This window comes from Buceros rhinoceros, unplaced genomic scaffold (assembly GCF_000710305.1).
Source record: "Buceros rhinoceros silvestris isolate BGI_N320 unplaced genomic scaffold, ASM71030v1 scaffold16256, whole genome shotgun sequence".
Taxonomy (NCBI): Eukaryota; Metazoa; Chordata; class Aves; order Bucerotiformes; family Bucerotidae; genus Buceros; species Buceros rhinoceros.
Window position 1 is genome coordinate 64,933 of NW_010419465.1, and position 21,583 is coordinate 86,515.

Consider the following 21,583-nt stretch of genomic DNA (forward strand, 5'->3'; position numbering starts at 1 on the left):
GTTTATTCCTGCTTTGGCCCATTCCTCTCTGCTGTATCTGTCTTGTTTATTTAAACCAGGGTTCACAGGGATAGAGATTTTGTTGCTGTTCTTTGAGTACTTAAGAGAATGTTGCTGATTATCATTAGCATTATGATATAATTATATATTAGATTATAAACTAATAGAGAAAATAATAATTTACTAAATAAATTATTTATATTAGGGTAATAATAAAATTGCTGCCACATCACCCTGACCACAGCTATGGGAGTGGCAGAGCGAGTATTTCTTGCTACATAAATCAACCGTTCCACCGTACAGAATTGAACAGCTACTGGAAAATAAAGAGGACTTTTCTTTCTTGGCCAGAAAAGCTTTTACAAACTATTTATTTCTCAAGGAAGAAAAATTACGGATATAATTCAGCTGACAAATAGGACAACTACAAACGTTACTTTGGGGGATGTGTTTGTGGGGTTCCCAGTTGCCTTCCCAATGCTGTGACAACCAGGTGACTTAGCTCAAACAGCAGCAGTCACCCTTCAACCTCCACCTCCTCTTGCTGGACCCACCTAGTGACACAAAAACACCCTTGATGTGACTATTACAACCCTGTCACAAGGACAGCCAGGTAGAAAGAGGGGTTGTCTGGCCGCTGTCCCTGCACTGCTATGCAGAACGAATCGTGTTTGGGGCTCCTCGGACCAGTGATCGAGAATTCCACCCTGCCGCGAAGCCTGACGGTCAGGAGGAGAAGAGGGCACATGGGTTACCACCTGGGGAAGCTGTTGCTAGAGAAAATAATGCAACACAGCGCTTCTGCCGTGGTCCTGGAAGAAGCCTCCAAGGCACAGCTTCGAACCACGGCTCCCTTCCAGCGGGCAGCACTGAAGAAGGGAAACCACGAGAAAGCCTGAGCTGATGGTCAGAGCAGCGGCATCCGCGGGGACTGGGAGAGCTAACGCTTACAGCGGTACCTGCCACGACAAACGCGTCAACCTGGTCTGAGCCAGCTACACACCAGGAAGGTGAGGAAGGCCTCTGAAAGGCGCCAGCGCGTTCACATTCTGCAGCGCAATCCAACATGGAATTTTTGCATTTTGAACTCAGTAATTGAAGAGCTGGAAAAGCCCAAATTTGGAAAGATCTCTTGCACTATTCCCTTTTACAAAACCTTTAGTAAAAACATGGTTTACACGCAAAATACAAACCTTCCAAAGCGGATTTAGCTGTAATTACCAATGGAATCCTAGAGCAGTGCTCCCTGTTACCACAATAACGCTTTTCAATAGAGAGATGCCTCCCTATGATATTATTTCTAAAGTAAAACACGTTAAACATTAAGTTCAAATGTCAGGCTGGCTCAGGCTGAGCTAAACTTTAGCTCGAAGTAGCGTACAGCTGTTGTGCAATGTCAAAGCACGCTAAAAGCTTCCATCTCCCTGGTTTCGTGCCCACATGGAAGCCAGCCAGTCTTAATGACACAGATAGGCTACAGTAAAGCTTGTATAATTACTGCTGAAGACAAAAACCGGGCTAAGCCGATGCTTATGATCTTCCCTAAATCCGCAAGAAACAGGAAAGCCAGGAGAGTCCCTCAGCCAAGGTCGTGGGACAAGGTCCTTCGAGACACAAGGCACGACAAACACCCTGTTCTTGCAAAACACAAGTGCTAAAGATCAAGTTCCAAAGAGAGGGAGAAAAACCAAATTCCACTTGCCTGGGGAGATGCCTGAGATGAGGGAAGTTAATTAACAGGATCTGCAAGGGGCAACACCAGCGTCCCCCGAAGCGGCTTGCCCAGGGAGTGCTGCCCACACCAGCAGCTAGGCAGAAGCCTCGGACTTTGAGGTGACCCACTAGTGGCACGTGACGAAGCCAGCTCCCGCTGCCTGACCATTTTCCCCAGTTTTGGATTAGGCAGACAGCTCCAAATCCAGCCTGGAATATGGATAAACCTCTGGGAACAATAAATTTGCTGCCTGTTAATTTATGCTCACTGACAAGCGGATCAGACCTTCTCGGGAGACGTGTGACGAAGGTGTGAGGGCTCTGAGGCACCACAGCTGCCAGAGATGCGATGGTCATCAATGTGAGAGATGCTATCCAAATCAGAAACACAGCTTCCAGAAAACACGAGGGTGCAGGCTAACGGAGCCCTAGAAAAAGTCTGACAATCGAAACATTACACACAGGAACTGGTATTTATACTTCAATATGTCAGCCTTAAATATTTACTCTTCCACTCACTTGGTTTACATTATATGCCAACAGAGCACTTTCTTGCATCATTTAAAGAACTTCTAGATATATAAAATTCCCTGAGCAATAAGGAAAAGTTGTATAAAATGATTCAAATTAAATGATCAGGAAAAGAAATATTTGTTACTTTTTATCCAAAACAGAATTTAATGCAAAGCTGAAGGATTTTTGCAAATAACGAGTTTGTTTCCTCTATTCCTCCTGGTAAAATAAAAATTTTTTTAGAAAAGCAAACTGGTTTGAACTTTAAACCTCTGCCTAGGGTTTACATGGCTACACAGCGACTGTTCATCAGTCAGCAGCACAAAGTTATTCCCCTGCCCGATAGGTTCTGAAAGGCAACGGTTCTAGTTAAGAGCAAGTAAATGTTTACAGTTCCAGTCTGCACATCACCAGGCATCTCAGCAGAGTTCCTGGACATCTTCCCCAGAAAGCCAATGGGCTGGCAGCTGTATTTTGACAAGAAATGTTGTTTCCTTTTATGGCCTGTGGAGTCAGTGCCTGTGGTCTGCGTGGGGGGAAAGGCAAGGAGCAACCCCCGCTTCACCCGCCAGTGCTGTTGCCCCTGGGTGAGCCGTTCTCCCACAGTCATCCCAACTCTTGCCTTCCCCAGCACTCGCACGTGTTCCAGAGCAGGAAGGATGCTCCAGATACTATTTACTTCCTTTGCTCTGTTGTAAATCCCACACATCTAGAGTTAAAACAAGCTACTTGGACTACAGAAGGTTCATGGGCGCTTCCCAGCCCACCAGCAACAGGCTCCTTTGCCTGCAAAAGGACCCATGAGGGGCTCGGCTACTCTGACACTTACATCTTTAAATTGTCGTGTTATTAAAACCTGCTAAAACGGTTTTGAAGAATGAATGGCCTGGAGACTCACTGCCAATGCAGCACCATTGAGATCACGGCCCGTATACAATTAAAAGGATGACTATGACCCAATCAGGTTTTTGAGTGCTTCTTCGGGAACCCCATCCTGGTGGGGCCGTTATTGGACAAGGAAGAAAACAAGGGACCGGAAGAAGCAGGAAACTGCTGTAGTGGATCTGCTGCGGACCGACAAAGGAGGCTTGTCCATCAGCAGATCTGCTGCGCAGGTTTCCAGCCGTCCAACCCCGGCTATCTGCTCCCTTTAGTTCATTTACTCCCTTTGCTGCAGCTTTTCACTCCTTCAGTTGGACCAAACACTGAATCAGCCCTTTCTTGTGGATTCAGTCACAGAGTGGAAACCTGGAAGGACGGACTGTGAGAAAGAGAAGGGGCACGGGGACAAGTAAGAAGCTGGAGGCGGGGAGGGAAAACATTTCTAAGATTTTATTAAAGGTAAACCAAATTTTCTAAATGGCAATTGGAAATGCAACAATTCTAATCTACGTGGAGGAGGGAAGGCCAGGAAACCACCCAGCCATCTGCACACTGACTGCAGCCCATTCCAGGCAGCAAAGCCTCATCGCCTCCTCGACATAATCCCCCTCACCTCGTACCAAGGAAGTAAGGGCTTCGAGTTGCTCAACACAGCTTGCTTTCAAGTAAAACAGCCCCTGTGAGACGAGCAAAACATATTTATACTTTGCTTTTTTCCTTAGTTGAGTTTAAATCTTGGTTTCCAGAGCCTGTAGGTGGATCAAGACACAGCTCCCACCGTAATTTCAAAAGGCAAGTTAAATGCAAGGTGTAGCTTGGACCGGTTCAGGACTCGTGAAAGTTCAATGTTCCGAAAATACTGAAGTTGTAAGGAGGTTACAACGGGAATTTTAAATAATTACATCTGGCACTGTGACATCAGACTTGAACAAAATCAAAGAAAAGACTCAAGTTTCAAACTCAAAGAGAGAACAAATTATTGAGGAAACTGGATACAAACCCACACTGGCAGCCTTTCTGTGCTAAACACAGTGCTGAGCAATGTGACAAGAAAATTGAAGAGATAGAAAGTGTAACAAAACATGCAAAGAAATCCTTAGATAAGAGCCCTGATATATATTGATATAAACAATATAAACCCTAAAACTTACCGAGACCCAAGGACACAACTTTCTTGATTATGAAAATAAACAGAATTTATTTAAAACCAAAACCAAATACCAAAAAACCTCCCGACAACAGCACCATACAAAGCCAAATGGGGGGTGGAGAAAGCCTTTAGTATCTAAAACCAGCCCTTGAAGTGATCCTCTCCTACAGATATTTTGATCTCACTCACATGTTTTTTCTACAGTAATTTTATTTAGTCTCCCTGTAGATAACTGCAAGGGGAGAACGGCTGACATGATATTAAATTAGTTATTCGACGTCTCCCCTCATATGCGAGAGAGGCATCAAGGCTGAAGTACCACCAGGAACCCATCAGGCTCACCAACCTCAGAGAATGTTCTCGCACACACACATCGTTTCCATCACTTGCCAGCTTTGTCTCAAAAAATCAAGTTTATTTTCTTCATCTGCGATACAAGTGGGCTTATCAATAAGCAGGCCTGTACAATTGTAATGGGAGATAAGAACAAAAATCAAAATAAGAAGAGAAAATATTTGAGATTGTTTCACGATACACGCGTGCCCTTGTGTACACAAAGCCCGAGAGGAAACGGACCTTTTACTACCTGTGACTGATGCGTTCACCCCAATCACTTATTTTTTCACTTTCACCTTACTGTTTGCAATATAAATTTGGAAAATAGACAGAAAGAACAGTGACCACCTTCCCGAAGAGCGATGTCTGGTTAAGCAGACATGGAGATGCCAGGGCAAGGCTGGCAGAGCTGAGCCCAACAAATTCCAATAACAAATACATTTCTAATCACAAAACCTTATCATACAAGTGTACCCACCACAAAAGCGCCTTCAGAGCAAGCAGGCTGCCGGGCGCTGTGGAGCGAGGCCTGGCTGGCTGAAGTGGAACTGGGTCCGGCCAGGCAAGGCAAACACAGATAAGCGCAGAGAGAGAAGACATAACAGCCGGGTCCTGTCGTGCAGTGCTGCCCTGGGCCGTCACATCATGCTGTCAGGGACACGGGCTGCCTCTGCACTCACAGCGAGAAGGTGAAGAGATACCCAGCTTCTGTCCGGGCATTTTATACTACTGCAGCATCCAAAGGTTTCCACATTTAAAGCAAAACAAAGCCCCAAAACGTTAGTTTGCAATTGGTTTTTTCAGTTCTGAACCAAGAATCGATGCCTTTATTTAAATACCTACACGTGTGAATATAGAGGGAAAAATTAGTATATCACTGCACGTTGAATTTCGACCAATAGTCAAAACTTTGGTAACGAGAAGCAGAGACCCATTAAGTGTTAAAAGAAAAAAAAAGGAAGCCCCTTGCTCTGCTCAGCAGCTGTCACCAGCAGGTAGGACAAGAGCACAATTAGCTGTTCAACACTATGGTTTCATTCCAGAAACAAGTACCACAATACCACCACGCAGCTGGGTCACCATCTTGCAAGCAGCGTGGGCAAACCTGCGTCCCTGGGCTCCTCTGGGGACACACGACGGGGCTGGGCTACCATGACGGCCAGGTACTCTCCTTTGGCAGAAAGGAAAGATGTAGCCTCAGTGTTACGTTATTACTCCACGTGGCTTTTGATGACAGCAAAGACCATCTCTCTCCACTCCAAGCAGAGCAATTCTCTTTTACTCTGTGTCCTGGACAAGTTGGACAGTTTACAACACTAAAAACCCAGAACAACGACCTCCCTCCCTCAGTAAATCAGCACAGCTCTGTGCCAAATGATTCAGGAAGAGGATTTAAGTATTTTTAATGCCACCTTGCTGAACTACAGCAGCGTTATTTACAGCAGCACGGCTACGCTATTACAGCGGATACCCACCACAGCTGTCTGAGCCCTTCTGGAAGGGGGAACATCACCTGCACAGAAGGGATGCACTCACGCCCCGGGTTGGGCAGCCAAAGCAGTGCCCTCGCTGAAGGGGCTGTTATCCCCCCGCTGACAGAATTAGCGCTTTCGCAGCAGTTCCAGGACAGGGCTTCTCGCCCCGTCTCCTCTCCCAGGCAGCCTTCACCATGTCTGAAGGCCAGGGGTGGCTGCTCTGCTATCCAGCTCTGGACTCCAGACTAAACCAGCGGCCGTGCCTTTGCTCTTCTCCAGACACCCGACTAGCTCGGCTGCTCTCTTACGGACTCTCTCTGTTTGGTTCATACCTTTTGTTTTTAAGTTTCTTCTGTTACTGAAACAAAACCGATGAGATTTAAGGACCAAACAAGCAACAGCCCACAAAAAGAACTCAGGTTAGTTTTCTATACATTTCAACTGCTTATAACCTCTTCCCTCACCCTGGCACCCAACAGCTGTTTGATTTCCACCTCCCCACTGCCTCACAGTTTTTCCAAACACCATCATAAACTCCCCTCTAATTTACTTCTCAGAAGACACAGTCTAATGGGTAATTAAAAATACAAAAGAAAATTTACTAATAACTATTTTCTCTTAACAGCTTCCATTCCATTAGAATTATTTTGCTGCTGTAATGCCTGCGGGGCTTATCTTCAGTTGCCAGAAAACAAAGAAAACAAACGCTGAAAATTGATCTAAATAAGCCACAATATTTTGAGAACAGCTACCATGGTGCTATGGGACCTTGGAAACTTGCAGCAAAATACGTGAGATATTGCTCAGAACTAAGTTTTGCTCTTCAGTTCTATGGCGAGAAACTATAACAGCAGCAGCATCTGTAAATCCTGAAATCCGTATTTCACACCGGCAAATTGCACTGGCAACACCCTTAGGACTCCCACCACGCAGTCCACCTGTTGTTTATGCTTTTGAATTATTAGCAAACACTAAAGAACATTAAAGTCAACAAAAAGGGGGAAATAAACTACAGCATTAACATACGATCAGCTACACTACACTGCAAATAAAAGTACAGAGTCATTTCTAATGGGGGGGACATGACGACCGCTCAGTTTGTTTATAAAGTAGTCTGGTTCTCTTCCAAGTTCACGTTCCAGCCCGAAAATAACTTCTTAAAACAGCTGTCAGGTTTTTTGGGGGGGAGGGAGAACGATCTACTAGCAAAGATGATCTTCCTTTAGAAGTACACAAGTTATCCTGGGTAGGAGCTTGGGCTTCACTGAGAAAATTCAGCTCCTATAAGGCCCCTCAAATCTTCAGGCAAGAACATGAAAGAGCATCCAAAAAGAAAAATTAACCTCTGTGGAGAGACCCCAGCACCCGAGCTCACAAAACAGAGAACCACCATCCTCTCCGTGCCCAGAAGACCGTGGCAACTAATCATGCCCCACTGGACCAGGGACCTTAGTGCTTACCTCCCAGACCCTTGGTCTGCCTGCTGTCTGGGCTGATAAACCTGCAACTACAAATATGTCTTTTTTTTTTTGGTATAATGCATACTGATAGTTCAAAACCTCCCATTCCACCACACATGGAGCCACGTTCACAACAGAACAAGTATTCACATGCGCGCTGGTGCCTGTACTGACAACAGCCAAGTATCACTTGGGCACATTTCCTGAATCTATCAAATCTATCACTTCCATACGTGGGACAAGTAGATGCTCCTCCATGTTTTCAAGGTCTTGGGGTTTACTTTGGGGAGAACTTATTACAAATGAACAACAAAACCATCTTGGATATACTGTTGCTGCTGCAGGATGCTCCTCCCGTCTCCAATATGCAAAAAACCTACATCTTGTTTCAGGAACCAGCATGAATTGCCCCAAATGTTGGGCAGCATCAGAAAACTTTAGGCCATTAAAGAATCACTTCCTTCCTCCCAAATAAATGTCACTCAAAACTCTGTTCTATGACAGCTCTAGAATAGAGAGAAGAAAGATAAATCATTATCTCTTTTGTATTAAAGAAAAAAAACCTGCTCAAAAATCTAATCGATGACAACTTCTCTCTAAGTCTCAAGGCACAACACTTGGCTCCAAGCACAAGTGCAGGAACTGAAAATCAAATACAAGATGCAGAAAACATTGTTCATGAGTATCTGCCACCCAAGCACAGGAGAGCAAAACAAAGCCTGGACTGCACGATGAGAACCTGCGGAGGAGATGAAGTGGACATCCTTGCTACCGACACCGCATCTACCCGCAGCGGTGAGGAGATTTCCAGAGCTGCTGGGCTCGACCTGCAAATCTTCATGCTGCTTTTGGACCAGCGGTGCCTGGTCTCTCCACAGTCCCCCCATCGCTTCTCGTTCTAGTGTCCAAATACAGATTTACCTTTTCAAGACCCTGACCTATTTTACAAATTATTCATACTGTCACACCAAATCTCTTCTATATTCCCCCTTACTTCAACACAGGGAGGAAAATGCTATAGGTAGAATATGTGGGATGGTAATGGGACATGAGAAAATATTCCCATCTCGGCACAAAACGAGTACTTGCAGACAAACAGTGCCCAGGACAGAACTACCAAGTAATACATGGAATAATGATACTCATTTAACTACTGTTGTCTTAGCTCTGCAGGCACCTGGATTTCTGGACAAACTTCAAGAACAGCATTTTGGGAATCACTGCCCACAAAGCATTAGCGCTCTTCATATCAATGAACGAGCTCGTTACCCCACCTCGGCACAGAGCAGCACTCTGTGCCCCTCATTCTACCACAGACTCATTTCTGAAGTGAACACACGTGGGATTTAAACCTGGGTTTAGGAGTCTCACAGGAGAAATCTCAGTTCCAGCAAGCCAGCGCTTCACGGTCACATTTTCGGGATGTGTCTGGTAAGCTTTACATGAAAAAAAAAAAAACCAACCAAACCTTTACATTAGCAATAGTTAAACTTCACAAAACAGGAAGCTGAACTATTCCAGAAGATTAACTGGAGCAAGCAGGAACATCACAAAGCACAAACACCAGGACAGCCGACAGGAGCTCTAACTGGAGTCTGATTAGGGGTGATTTACTCCCTCTGGCAGATGACCGAATGGGCACCTCAGAAAAACCAGACATTCAGACAAGCACGTGTCTAGACAAGGGGTTTCAGGAGCGGGCTACAGCAGCTACCAGGGAGGAGTTTATTCACGAAGAAGCCAAAGGCAGGGACCCTACAGAGTTTCAAACCAAGCGTGGGCTCACTCTTACCACAGCACCCCTGCATATTAAACCCTCACTGGTAATTCCACCACCCAGTGACCATTCCAGTTAGCGGTACCCCAACATCCCCCAAAAATCTCATTTAACACAGACACAATCATGTTATTTCCACAAATCCACAATTCTCCACTAAAACCAACTGGCTCTTCTGTAAAATGAAGCAATTAGACCTGTGAGCTTTGACAACGGGAGCCAGTTGAATAAGCAGGATTTAGTGTTCGAAGAGCTGCCCCAAACACTGGCGGGGCACAGTCCAACCCCGGCGCTTACTCAGCAGTGCAAGAATTAACAAATCCTGTGCTCCAAGCAGGTTAGACGAATAACGCCCCGTCAGCACAACCGAACGGCGCACAGCCTTCTCCATCACAGCAGCTTGCCCCGATTCAGGGCCGTGTTGGCTGAACGCTTGTCTAGGGCTGATTTTAGGCTCACACAAGACAAAGCACAATCTCAGTCCCAAAATACACAGTGCAACGCAGTTTGATTAAGTGTTTATCGAATGCACTTCTTCAGCGAAGCACAGGTAAGCACGGAGGCTTGGCAGGCAAATACCTTCACTTGGGGCAAAAAATCTTAATATAAATCTTAAGACAATTTCCAACTTTGTCACCTCCTGAAATCCTGGAAGAATTAAGCACTCAACAGATGCACTACATTTTAAATATAGCCGCATCACGCACGCATTTTTTTTATAACCCTTAGAAAACACAGTGCCTGATCAAAAATGTCTTCTGTATGGGCTGACTCACTCTTGGTACCCGACTACGGACACAAAAATCAGCTGCAGAACAGCAAACAGCCACTGCCAAGGCATCCCTGCCTCCGAGCAGGGGTGAGCCACACGGCACAGCGGTGGTCACGGCGGTGTTGGGAAAGCAGCATCTTCCTCTCAGCAGCCTCTGCTGCATCCACAAAAGCTGGGTCTTCCTCTCCTTCCTACCACCTGTTGGGAAACCGGCATCTTCCCCTCACCAGCCTCTGCTGCATCCACAAAAGCTGGGTCTTCCTCTCCTTCCTACCACCCCCTGCACCAGAGAAAGCACGAGGTCGCAGGCTCAGTAATCACGAGCAGCTCGTGCTCACACACACCTCCGCCACCGCAGCAACCCCCTCCATTCTCCGAGCTACGCTCGGGCGAGCAGAGCTGGGCAGATCCCACGCCGTGCTGGGCCCATCCCAGCTAATGACCAGCGTGTTCCCAAAACACCTCTCAGATGCAGCTCCCACCTAATATTACCAACAAGTAGATTTTACGATGGTCCCTATTAAATACCGATTGCTAAGCAAAACTTCTACTAAAAAACGCCGCCCATTTGATGAACATCTAATCACACGTGCTCCGGGAATTAAGCCCTTTCCAAGCTGATTAAATGCGATTCAAGCATCTGATTATTCACAGAAATATCAGGCTGCAAAGACAACTCGGAATATTTTCACAACACATCCTAAGGACACAGCTATTTACTGAAATACATATTTTATATATATATGTACGTATGAAAAGCAAATACGACAGCTTTATGAGATTAGGATTTTTTTGGATTTATTTATGGAAAACTATCATCAAATACCAAATTAAAGTACCCAGCACAGGTAAGAAAACGTGGCTTCAGTGAAAACTTGCTTCTGTTTACCTCTGTATCCACAGCAAATTCCAGCAGCAGCAGCGAGGTTTCATAACCAGAGACCTATATGTCATTTTAACATCCTCAGCAGAAAACCTCAGTTACTGATCGTTATGGGTTCCCGGACCTGGGGTGAGGCACGGGGTGGATGTGTTTCTCTTAAATGGTTTATTGGGATTATGAAACCACATATAATGGATTTTGTCATCCTCACGTGGTATTTTTTAAGAATCCTTTCTGCTTCCAGTTGATGCCACATTGCCAAGTAGCAAGTGAAACATTAAATATTACTTATATTGTCTCATTACTAACATACATGGATGTACGAGATAGAATCTCTCATAACAACGTGTAGGAAGGTCATTTCCAAATAGGGATTCAGACGGAGCAAAACCACTAAAGTCCTTTTGCCTTCCTACATACTGTTATCAAATCAAACCAAGTATTAAAAACCGGGAATAGATGGGAAAGTTTACAAAGTCGTGGATCAAAGCCTGGTTATCCACTGGTGTCATTTCACCGCAATGTCTCCATCTCTCTCCTGGAGGCCCGTGGCTCCTCTTGGAGCAGAGCTGCTCCACACACCGACAGCTCTCACTACACACCACGCTGGCTAAACGGAGGAAATTCGGAGCTGATGTTGTACCTGGTCTCTTTGCAAATAACACCCTTACTGGAACATTTCCTCAGCACATCCTGCCTTAACACCGGTCCTGTCAGCCCTGAGCATTTCCAGAAGATTTATCTGTTGTACTTTTGTCCAAGTCGGTCAGAGGTTAAAGACACTTAGTACCTTACCGGACAGACCTCACACACCCATGAAACAGGAGAGAAAGGATGCAGGAGCTGGATTCCAAGAACTGCTGGGAACAGCTCTGCAAACACTTCCCAGGACGCTGCTTTGACAACGGCGTACCTAAGGTAACGCCCAGGGAAGAACAAACTGTATCTTCTACCTGGTGTGTTGGGCAGAGGCATCTTGGTCCAACAGCAGAGCTGAACGTTGAAGAAATAACAAGATTCCACTTCTGGCATATTCTGCTTTACCTAATGAACGTGAAGAATTGAGCAGCAGCGGTTTTCCCTGTAGGCTGAATCAATATTTAACAGCACGTTTGACTGCAATTACAGAATTTTTTTTTTTTTGCTTATTGTGCAGTTAAGCAAACTACCACCATTTTGGCTCTTCAAACGTATAAATAGCTTAGCTTTGCTTTCCACTTTCTCCTCCTCCCTCTTTTTCAGGAGGAATAAAAAAAGAATTTTTCTATTAAGGCCCACGAATTGACGAGACTGGAAGGAAACGAAGTCTTTAAAGGCCCAGGTCCAGTCAGCTGGGTTGGGATGCTTGCCCCATCTTTACCAGTGGCCCCTCTCCTCTCCACACTGGTTTCAGCAATCACGTGGCCAGCAGGAACCTTTAAGCCCACGGCAACACCCACACGAGTGGATTTCAGCTCACTTCAGCTGAAGGAGGTGGGGGGGTGGGGAGCAAATGGAAAGCAACTGCTGTTTGACTAGTAGATATTCGAGAAGTTTCTCGTACAGCAAAAGAGCAGCACGCAGCAAAGGTCCTTCAGCAAGCGAGTGGACTTTATTCCACTAGTTCCTCTGCGCTGTTCCAGTTCTGGAGATTTTATAAGTAATGTCGTTTTATGACAAGAATGTGGTTTCTAAATTTATCAAGTTGAAGACAACAGCTTCAGAAGCACCACGAGAGGAACAGTAAGTGCTCTCGGTGAAACAAAGACTTGCAATATGATCACTGTTATTTATATGGTGTGCCAAGAATTCCCATGTTAAGTTACTGTAGCAAATACAACCCCAAAAACTTTTCGGCAGTTGTGAGGGGCATTGTGAGTCAGAGATAAAGACTTATATCTAGAGCGCTTTGTTCCTTCACAAAGTCATTTCAGAACCGTGAGAAATACCTACCCCTAAAGCTGTATTTCTAGCAGGCCTGTTGCTCTCTGTTAAAACATGGTGGGGGAAAAAACAACGTGAAAGAGAATATTCATTTGATGAAGGCAGTTTGGCTTGGAAGGGCAGAACGGACTCTGGACCTGCAGCCCAACGCAGAGCGGTGCCGTAACACCATGTCTGGGAGGCGACAAAGCTGTAACCCCGTGCCTGTGCTTCTCCTCCAGCTGCCACTTTGTATTTTCACAAATTATTACTTGGGAGCCAGCAGCTACGCTTCCAAAACCTGCCTGGCTTTGCTTTAAACCGAGTTCCATGAAGCGTTGCATGAAACAGCCTTGGCAACAACGCAAACGTACCGAAGCGAACCCGTCAAGCTGTGTTGGTGAGGCTCTGTTGACTCGCAGGCTCCTTTGCAACAGTAACTCCCACTGGAAGCTACAAATTTAAAGGGGAGGAATTTTTTTTCCTTTCGTTTCAGAGGACAGAGATGAGATTGAAAATCATCTAAAAATAGCAGAGAATTTTCAAGTGTCAGCTGTGACGGGAAGAGGAATGGCTGTCTCTCCAGAGAGCCACAGCGGATGGAGCGAGCTGCAGATGCGGGATCCAGAGAGAGCGAGCTTACACACACTGTGCACGGGAGAATGCAATTTTAATTCACCAATTTTTGTATTATTCCAGGACAGTCTACAGCGGCTTGAAATCCAATTAAACTGTACTTTGTTTTTAAAGTGGTGAATGTAAATTCTTACATACTTTGCCTGCCAGAAGGAAAAGTGAAGTACATATTGTGAAATAACTGCAAAAAGTGTTTTAAACAACCCATTCAAATCACGCATCCTCCTCCTGACAGAAGAGGAATATAAATTACGTGTCTTTGACTTTGTTTTGTCTTTTCCATCAATCTTTTTCCTCAAAAAAGCCACCATGTCAAGGCTTTTATTTAAAGAAGTTCTCTTGCCTGTAAATAATTCTTCACCTACCATGGAAGATTGACTGATGGAAACGGAAAGGAGGAAGACAAGAGCTGGGATTTGTCATTTGTAGAGCACCAGCTCACACTGCAGCCCCCGTCTTTGGGATGGCCAAAGAGAGGAACAAAGGAAAGCCCCTGCCAAATGCAGCAGATGCCATGGTGTCCCTGCAGCATCACAGGAGCTCAGGTTCCAGCTCACCTTTGCCACGTTCTAGAACAAAGCTCCACTCCTGGATGTCCAAAGGTCTATTGAAACTGTTCCTTCACTCTGCGGAGCTTATACACAACTCAAGCAGCTGCAGCACGTTACAATCAGTGCCAGCAGTGCCTCGACTTGGTCGTGAATTAGTATCAGCACACACAGCACATCAAAATTGGAGCCCACGCTGTGGGCTGTATGGTCAGAGCCAGGCTCCATCCTGCATACAGACGAGAATCTTACACAGATACTAACTACGCTCATAAATTATTTTTCACTGTGTGCAGCTAAACTAGCCTTTACACGTTATCAAAGCTCAAAGCCTTGAAAGCCAACATCCAAATTTCCCTTAAGTAATAAACACAGCTTAAGTGCAAACGTGTTTTAATTGAGATAATTTTCAGCTTGGTCTTGCACAAATTAATCCAAGATCAACTCACTAAGCCTGCCTCAAAATTTGGAGAAACTGTGGTCTTCCTGCAGAGGTCACAGAACCTACCTGTCAGAAAAGCTCATTGGGATCAACGCACACACACTCACTGACTTGCAGAAAAAAGCTCTGTCATTGCATCACGTAAAATATTTGGAAAGCTCAATAATAACTAGGTTTTCCTACAAAGTTCTTTCTTTTGTTTATAGCAGGAAACACACTTCACCGTGTGAAGACTCGACAAGAACCAGGTTGAGCAACTACATTTACTATTTACCTCCTTTTCTTTTTTGCTGTTACATGGCAAAATTACAGATCATGTCAAAAATGTTAAATCACTGCAGAACTTCCTTCTTCCTGGCAATATGCCTTCATGCAAATTACCTCTACTTATAATTCTTCATCTGTCACTGAATATTTTTCATTTTTCATTACAGGAGTGAATCAACCTGCATATGATATTTTATTTTCAGTCTCACCCTTGAAAACAAGATGCTGAACCACCACCACCACCACCTCAGTAGCAACAGTCAATAGGTCACATTATATAAAACCGATAAACTCTCCCCATCAGCACTCCGGGCTTTGTCTTGCGGGAAGTGGAAATACACGCACACACCTACTTCACTACCACTTTCCAAACAACTGCTATTTGTTCTATCCATCCATTGTTGCCTGACCGTCCACGTGAAGGCCAGAATTACAATGTCTGTCGCAAACGAGTTCAATAAATATAAAAAGCCAGTATCTACAAATTGACATTTATTGAACATGATGAAACTACAGGCTGAAGGGGAAGACGTGCTCAGCAGCTGGCGAGACACAAGGCAAGCACCCTAACCACTGTGCTCATCCCAAAAACACTGACTAGTCAGAGACTAAAGCTGCTCTGAGCCGAGCCGCAGCGCACAGCTGAATCTGCGCGGTGCTCATGGAGCCATCCTGCTGGCACAAGCACAAGCCTTCAAGATTTACACTATGCCCAGCACGCTGGGCTCAGAAAGCTGAGGAGAACGTCCACCTTCTCTTTCATTGACCTATGAACTTCCAGAAGCACGACAGCTAGGGGTCCTCTGTGCGAAGGTCTGGTAAAGGACAGCGGGACAGGGCAGACGTCACCGCCGTCGGGGTGTAACTGTGGTCTCCCCCAGCCTGGCCGCAGAGGGGAGGAAGGGAAGTGAAATGCAGTGACTTCTCTATTCACAACCTTACCCGAGACCTGCCTTTCAGGAACACCCGCACTGTGTTTCCCATAACCCAGACCTGAAGGAGCAGCAAGATATCGAGTTGATCAGGCAGAGCTCTGTCCCACCATCTGCCATGGGAAAAGCATTCCACGGGTCGCAGGTTGCCACCACGGGAGGTGCAAGGCTATTTGTGGAGAAAGGATAGCCTTAACGACATTGAACTGTTTCAATATCAAGCAGAACGGTGACTTCTATAACTGATACGCCTAATTACAAAAATGCTTGGAAGTAAAGCAGGTACTAGAAGAAACATGGAGAACAGTGGAAGAGCTGCAGCTCTTTGATAGGCTTTATCAGGAACAGCCAGAGGTGAACTGGTGGGTTTCCATGCAAGTCCCGTGAAGGCTGACCCGCCCTCTGAAGCCACTGGCGACTCGGTTTGGGCAGCCGGGGCACAGGCTGCACTCAACGTTTTCACCATGATGATGCAGTTGATGAAATCAGAGAGAAAAGCACATCTGCATCTTTGAGGGCTTCTAAAGGAACTCGGTGATAAAGCCATTCCCTGCCAACCAAACAAGGAGGTGTCTCGCTGCAGAAAGTTCAGGAACTATTTTAGGTGGAACTTCAATAACGATGGCTCCTATTAGTATCAGCAACTGCCCCAAATGATCCCCTGGTTCCGCTGCGCTACGCCCTCTAAACACAGAGAAAGCGTTCCTGCCCCAACACGCTTATGTATTTTGAGCACTCAAGACGCCAGTGACCCTGGTACTGCTGGAAGAGTTGCTGGCTGGCAAATAGCAATGTTGTGACCTCCTAAGTAACAACAGAAGTGCAAACAACTGAGGGGAATGGCGCAAAACAAAAACATTTCCCTAAGCAGAAGTTTTATATCCCCAAGAAGAGATCTCTGGCTCCAGAGGTCTGAAGGGACACAATAACCTGTATTATGCGACTCTCACTACCTCAGCAGTCCTCAGTAAATTTATCCACTACGAATCTCAGCAAGAAAACAGAAGAGAATTGCCTCAAACCCTATGGCAAAATTATTATGGAAGATAACTGAACTGATGTCTAAGACCTTAAAAACAGAGGCAAAACCACTGTAAGGTCATCCATGGTTTGCTGTCTTTGTGGGTTTGTTCAAACACCATCTCTTAAAGTCAGAGGTCAGGAACAAGAGGGAACATACCAGGGCCCTTTTGCTTGCGGAAAGGAGCCCAGGAAGCAAAGGAGGAGAAAGAAAAATCCATCCCAAGATTTCAGTGAACCACAGAACAGCACAGAGAAAGAGTAACACGTTTGCCCCATCTCTTCCAAAGCACAAGGAGAGCAGCACTGGAACACCTCAGTGCACGCCCATGTTTCAAAGGGGATGGGGAGCATGGGTTTGAAGCGGTTGGCCAAGTCGCTCCCACGTCCCCTGCTTTGGTGCACACCAGGGAGCTGTACCTGGATCCCGTCCCGCTGAATGAGCCAAACGGCTTGGCCCAGGAGCACGCCTGGTGTGCTCCAACCACAGAGGTACTGCTGGTCAAAGACCCAGTCCACACCCAGCCTCAGGCAGAGGTCCTGAAGTGGGGATAACGTGGACACTGAGTCCTCAGAACCTCCTGTTTTGCTCTGCCAAGAGTTGACTCAATCACACTGACGTGCCTCAAAGACAGCTACAACTGCTGCGGCAGTGCAGACAACAGGGAGATAATACACCAGACACAGGGCAGAAAAAATAGGATATCATTAAGATACCAAGGGTTGAAAGGAAGCTGAGAAGTGAAGTACCAACAGGGAAACAAAGCTTATGTCTTATCTCCACAGCACTTTCATACTTGAAAAGAGCGCGACGTATGACATAATTAAACAACCACAACCAACTTCCTCTTCTCGATCGCTGCTATCAACGAATTCGCAAGGGAAAATTGTAATGCGAAGCTTCCTAACAGCACCTCCAGCCACAGACTGAGCAGGCGCCTGGCAGGGGACGACAAAACAAGAGGTGAAGTCTCACTTTGCTCTGCTGAATCTCAGAGCTGCTCCTTAGCCAAACCCTCTCTTGCAGCAGGTTTGACGCTGGCCTGTGCCACTGCTGTCTCGCTGCTTTTATCGGGCTTTTTGGTGTTTTTTCCTGATGTTATTTACCAGTCAGCCAAGTGATCTGACTGTGGAACAAAGTACTCAGGAAACGGGAAAACCAGCAACTCAGGAGCACCCACCATGAGGCCCTGCGGGTCTGGGCATGGGAGGGAAAGGGACCGCGCGTGCCACAGCCCTGTGGATAAAGGCGGTCGGGGCAGAGCTCTGCCTGGTTTAAAGGTGCACACAGAGTCTGATTCCTGTAACTGTGTAAGACATTGATAAGAAATGGGAGGGGATTACAGTTCCACCACAAAATACTGAAGGGAAAGGGGAAAAAACTAACCCAATCCATGTTCCTCCTTCACACGCTCCAGCTGCTTTCAGAGCTGGGTGTCACGGGAAGAAGAGACCATTAAAACGCCAGTCCACGGAGCACACTTCATCTTATCTGCACTACATTTCACAGTCTGTTCAGCTGTAGTGCCCCGGCTGAGGCGGGACCTGAGAGAGGCATCCAAAGCTGCAAAATCGGAACCCCTGTGCCAAGGGACACGGCAGGCTATGCCCTCTTGCAATAAACGTAACCAAGGACAGAACAGAAGTCTGAGAAAAACTGTGGAAAAACCACTCCCAGCACAGGGTGTGATTGCTCTGCGCGGTGCTCTTGCGATCTCTGAGAAAATACCAGCAAATAGATAAAACCCTCTCAGAGCAGTACCATCGGCCTCTAGGAGTTCATGCCATTTTGTGATTAGCGCTATCGATTACCATTCTAAATTTAGCAGAAATACTTAATTTCATCCCTGCTACACCAGGGCCTTCAGGCTGCATCCGGCTGTGAAGGTAGATGGCAGAGGGCAGTACCACAGAGCTGTTTCTCTACAGCCTCTGCCATTTATTTTCACCAGAACAGCAAGATTCAGCTTAGGGTAGCAGAGACATTATGCCTGATCCTTTCTTCCTGAAAGCACGCTTCCAGAGAAATACATCACTGTCAACAGTTTTCAAGGAAAGTATCTGCATTCATATTTTTAGAAGCTAATCAGAAAGCTGAAGGCCAGGGACACCCATCTGCTTTGGTTCTACGGCTTCCAGCCACCCATGTCACTGTTGATATTCCCCCTCCCGCAAGCCTCTCCTTTCGGCCCCGGTGCAGTACCCCCGCGGACAGCCAGCTCACCAAAAATAAGTATTTGTGTCACGTCAAAACAAGCACCTGCCACAGGCAAGTGGCCTGCCCTTACCCTGCCAGCGCTGCCCCCTGTCCTTACTCGCTGACCTTCCCGCAACCAGCCCGGCCTCTGCTCGCATTTGCTGCAACAAATATGCCCGTGCTCCATCTCTCTGCTCCATCTCTCCTACGACCCCTGCACTTTCCTCCACTGTTTCCCACACTTCCGTTATAGAAATGAGGATGTTTATGAATGGAGCGAATGAACTCGGACAGTGAGGAAGGGTTGGTGACATACTCCACTCTCATTTCAACACGTCTGCTCCCCACCCCGGGCCACTAGCGCTGCAGACAACCGTACCTCTCCCAGACAAAGGCAGGGCATGAGAGACGCGGCTCTTACTGACGAGACAATCAAACCCTCCGCGTGGACAGTCCTCCTGCACGCGCCTCTGCCTGCTGCCAGGAAGCAGTCAAGGGGTGCATGTCAAAACGAACACTCTGTAGAAAAATGAAAGCCAGACCCTCAGCCACGCCATGCAGGGAACCGAAGGTTCCCTCATTTTCTTTTCCAAAAGGCAAATTTGCAGTTTCATCTCCGAATCCTTCGAGCTGCAGAAATGAGAGCGTCTGCCAGCTCACCAAACCACCTGAGTAACTTTTTCCAGCCTAACCTCGAGCTGTAACAACTCGCTGCATCAAACTGCCAAATCTACAGCGCTCACTCCTTCCTGCAAATCCAGCTGTCATTCTTCCCAAATGCCTTCACAGTCCCAACTCTCCCAATGCCAGAGAAAAGCTTTTCACAGATATACATAATTTTGCAAAACACATATGCTCTCTGTATGGCACATGAAGTCAATTAACAAGTTTACTCACTGCATTAAAGGATGACACACACCAGCAGAACAAAAACCTCTCGCAGGCAGCGACACAGTAACCTTCTCCTCCTCCCCACGATGTGATCCCCTCACAGGGAGTTTTGAAGCCCGAGTACATTTTGAGTACCCCGGGAGATCTTTCACGCTTCTCTCCATGGCATCTCGCACCCTGTGATCCCCATGGTGCTCCTGATCTCCAGCTCAATATAAAACACAACGTTCAATTTGCAAGTCAGAAAGCACAAAACACGACAGGAGGAAATATATTCCCTGGTAAAAGGAAAAAAAGACTGAGCACAAAATAAAAGCACGTACCTTTTAACTGGTCAGCTACCACGCTCTGACCAACTCGGTCCATCACCTTCCCATCCTCCATTTCATAACGATCATCCAAATATTTCGCAGTAGCTTCCGAAATATGGACTTTCCCAGCCACTCCGAGCTGCTCCATCAGATTGGCCAAATTGACGTCGTTGGACCACACGTCGAACTTGAATCTCCTCATTCCCAAAATGCCACACAGGACTGTCCCGGTGTGAACCCCGACCCTCATGTTCACCATTTCTTTTTTCTCTTGGCAGAACTGCTCGATGGCTTTGATCATACCTAAGCCCATCTCGATGCAGCAGTAAGCGTGGTCTTCCCGGGGCTCAGGGCAGCCGGCAACGCAGTAGTAACAGTCTCCCAAAGTGCTTATCTTCTCGCATTTAGTGTCCTCGCACAGACGGTCGAAACGTCCAAAGAGGTCATTCAGGAGTCCCACCAGAGCATGGGCAGATTTATTTGCACTCATTTTCGTGAAGCCAACAATATCTGCGAACAAAATGCTCACGGGTTCAATCTGCTGCATTTTAAAAGGACGGAATATTATGGGGGTTTTCTGTATGGAGGGCTTCTTCTTCCTGTTTTTGGGGCTTGAGGTGGAATGACGTTTGATGGAGTTTTCACTTTCATCATCCCCCTGCTTCATTAAGTCATCGGCTATTATTCTTGGCATAACAGAATGAATCATCCTCTCTTTCAGGGCTTTTTCCACTTCCAAGTCTTTTCCATGCATGATGGATTGCCCCACTTTCAGGAATGTGCTTCTCGATCTGACTTCGGACATGATAAATAAGTGGATACCGATGGCGTGGATGCAGATGTGCAGGAAGGCTTTACTCAACAGCTCCCAGTAAACCGCGCCGGCTCCGAGAGGTGCAAAACAGTTCTCGTCGCGGAAGTGATAACCAAAGGTCTCAAAGAGGACCGAGTACGACAGTCCCAGAAACAAGCTTAAATACAAGGGTAAGTGCATCACCGTGTAAAGCAACAAGAGCACTTCGATACACATAGAAAAACTGCCTACTTGAGAAAGACAAGTGTCCATGGGATCTGCCGGGGCAGTCTGATTGGCCATGTCACCACTTCCTGAGATAGGCTTCAGAGCCTGGAACTGCGGAGCGAGAGTCAAAGCAAAAACCAGGAGGGTGAGTATCAGCGAAGTCCATACGTAATGGCGGGCGTAGGTCTTGGTGAAAGTGAACACAAAAAAAGCCACACATACCAAGAGGAAGCACAGAGCCGGCACCATGAAAACAATCTGTTTCTCTCTCATGTGCACGCCGAAATAGATGCCCCAGAGAAGGCAGGCCACGCCGATGTAGAAGAGGGCATAGCGAAACCTGCGCTGGGTCTGTGGGAAGCATCTCTCCATGCAAGCCTCCTCCAGGTTGTTGGAGTCGAACTTGGGGTTCCACCACTTGGAAGAGGCCCTCTCGAAGAGCTGCGGCAGCTTCT

At 46.5% G+C, this 21,583-nt stretch overlaps 1 protein-coding gene across 1 annotated transcript in view; it reads right to left on the bottom strand.

Moving 5' to 3' along the window:
* ADCY9 (adenylate cyclase 9) overlaps positions 1 to 21,583 on the bottom strand; it is a 78,887-nt gene that overhangs the window by 56,910 nt on the left and 394 nt on the right. The window contains exon 2 of the mRNA XM_010138937.1: positions 20,120 to 21,583. This exon is cut by the window's right edge and continues 14 nt beyond it. Coding sequence (XP_010137239.1) covers positions 20,120 to 21,583 — 1,464 coding nt within the window. The remainder of the gene's footprint in view (positions 1 to 20,119) is intronic.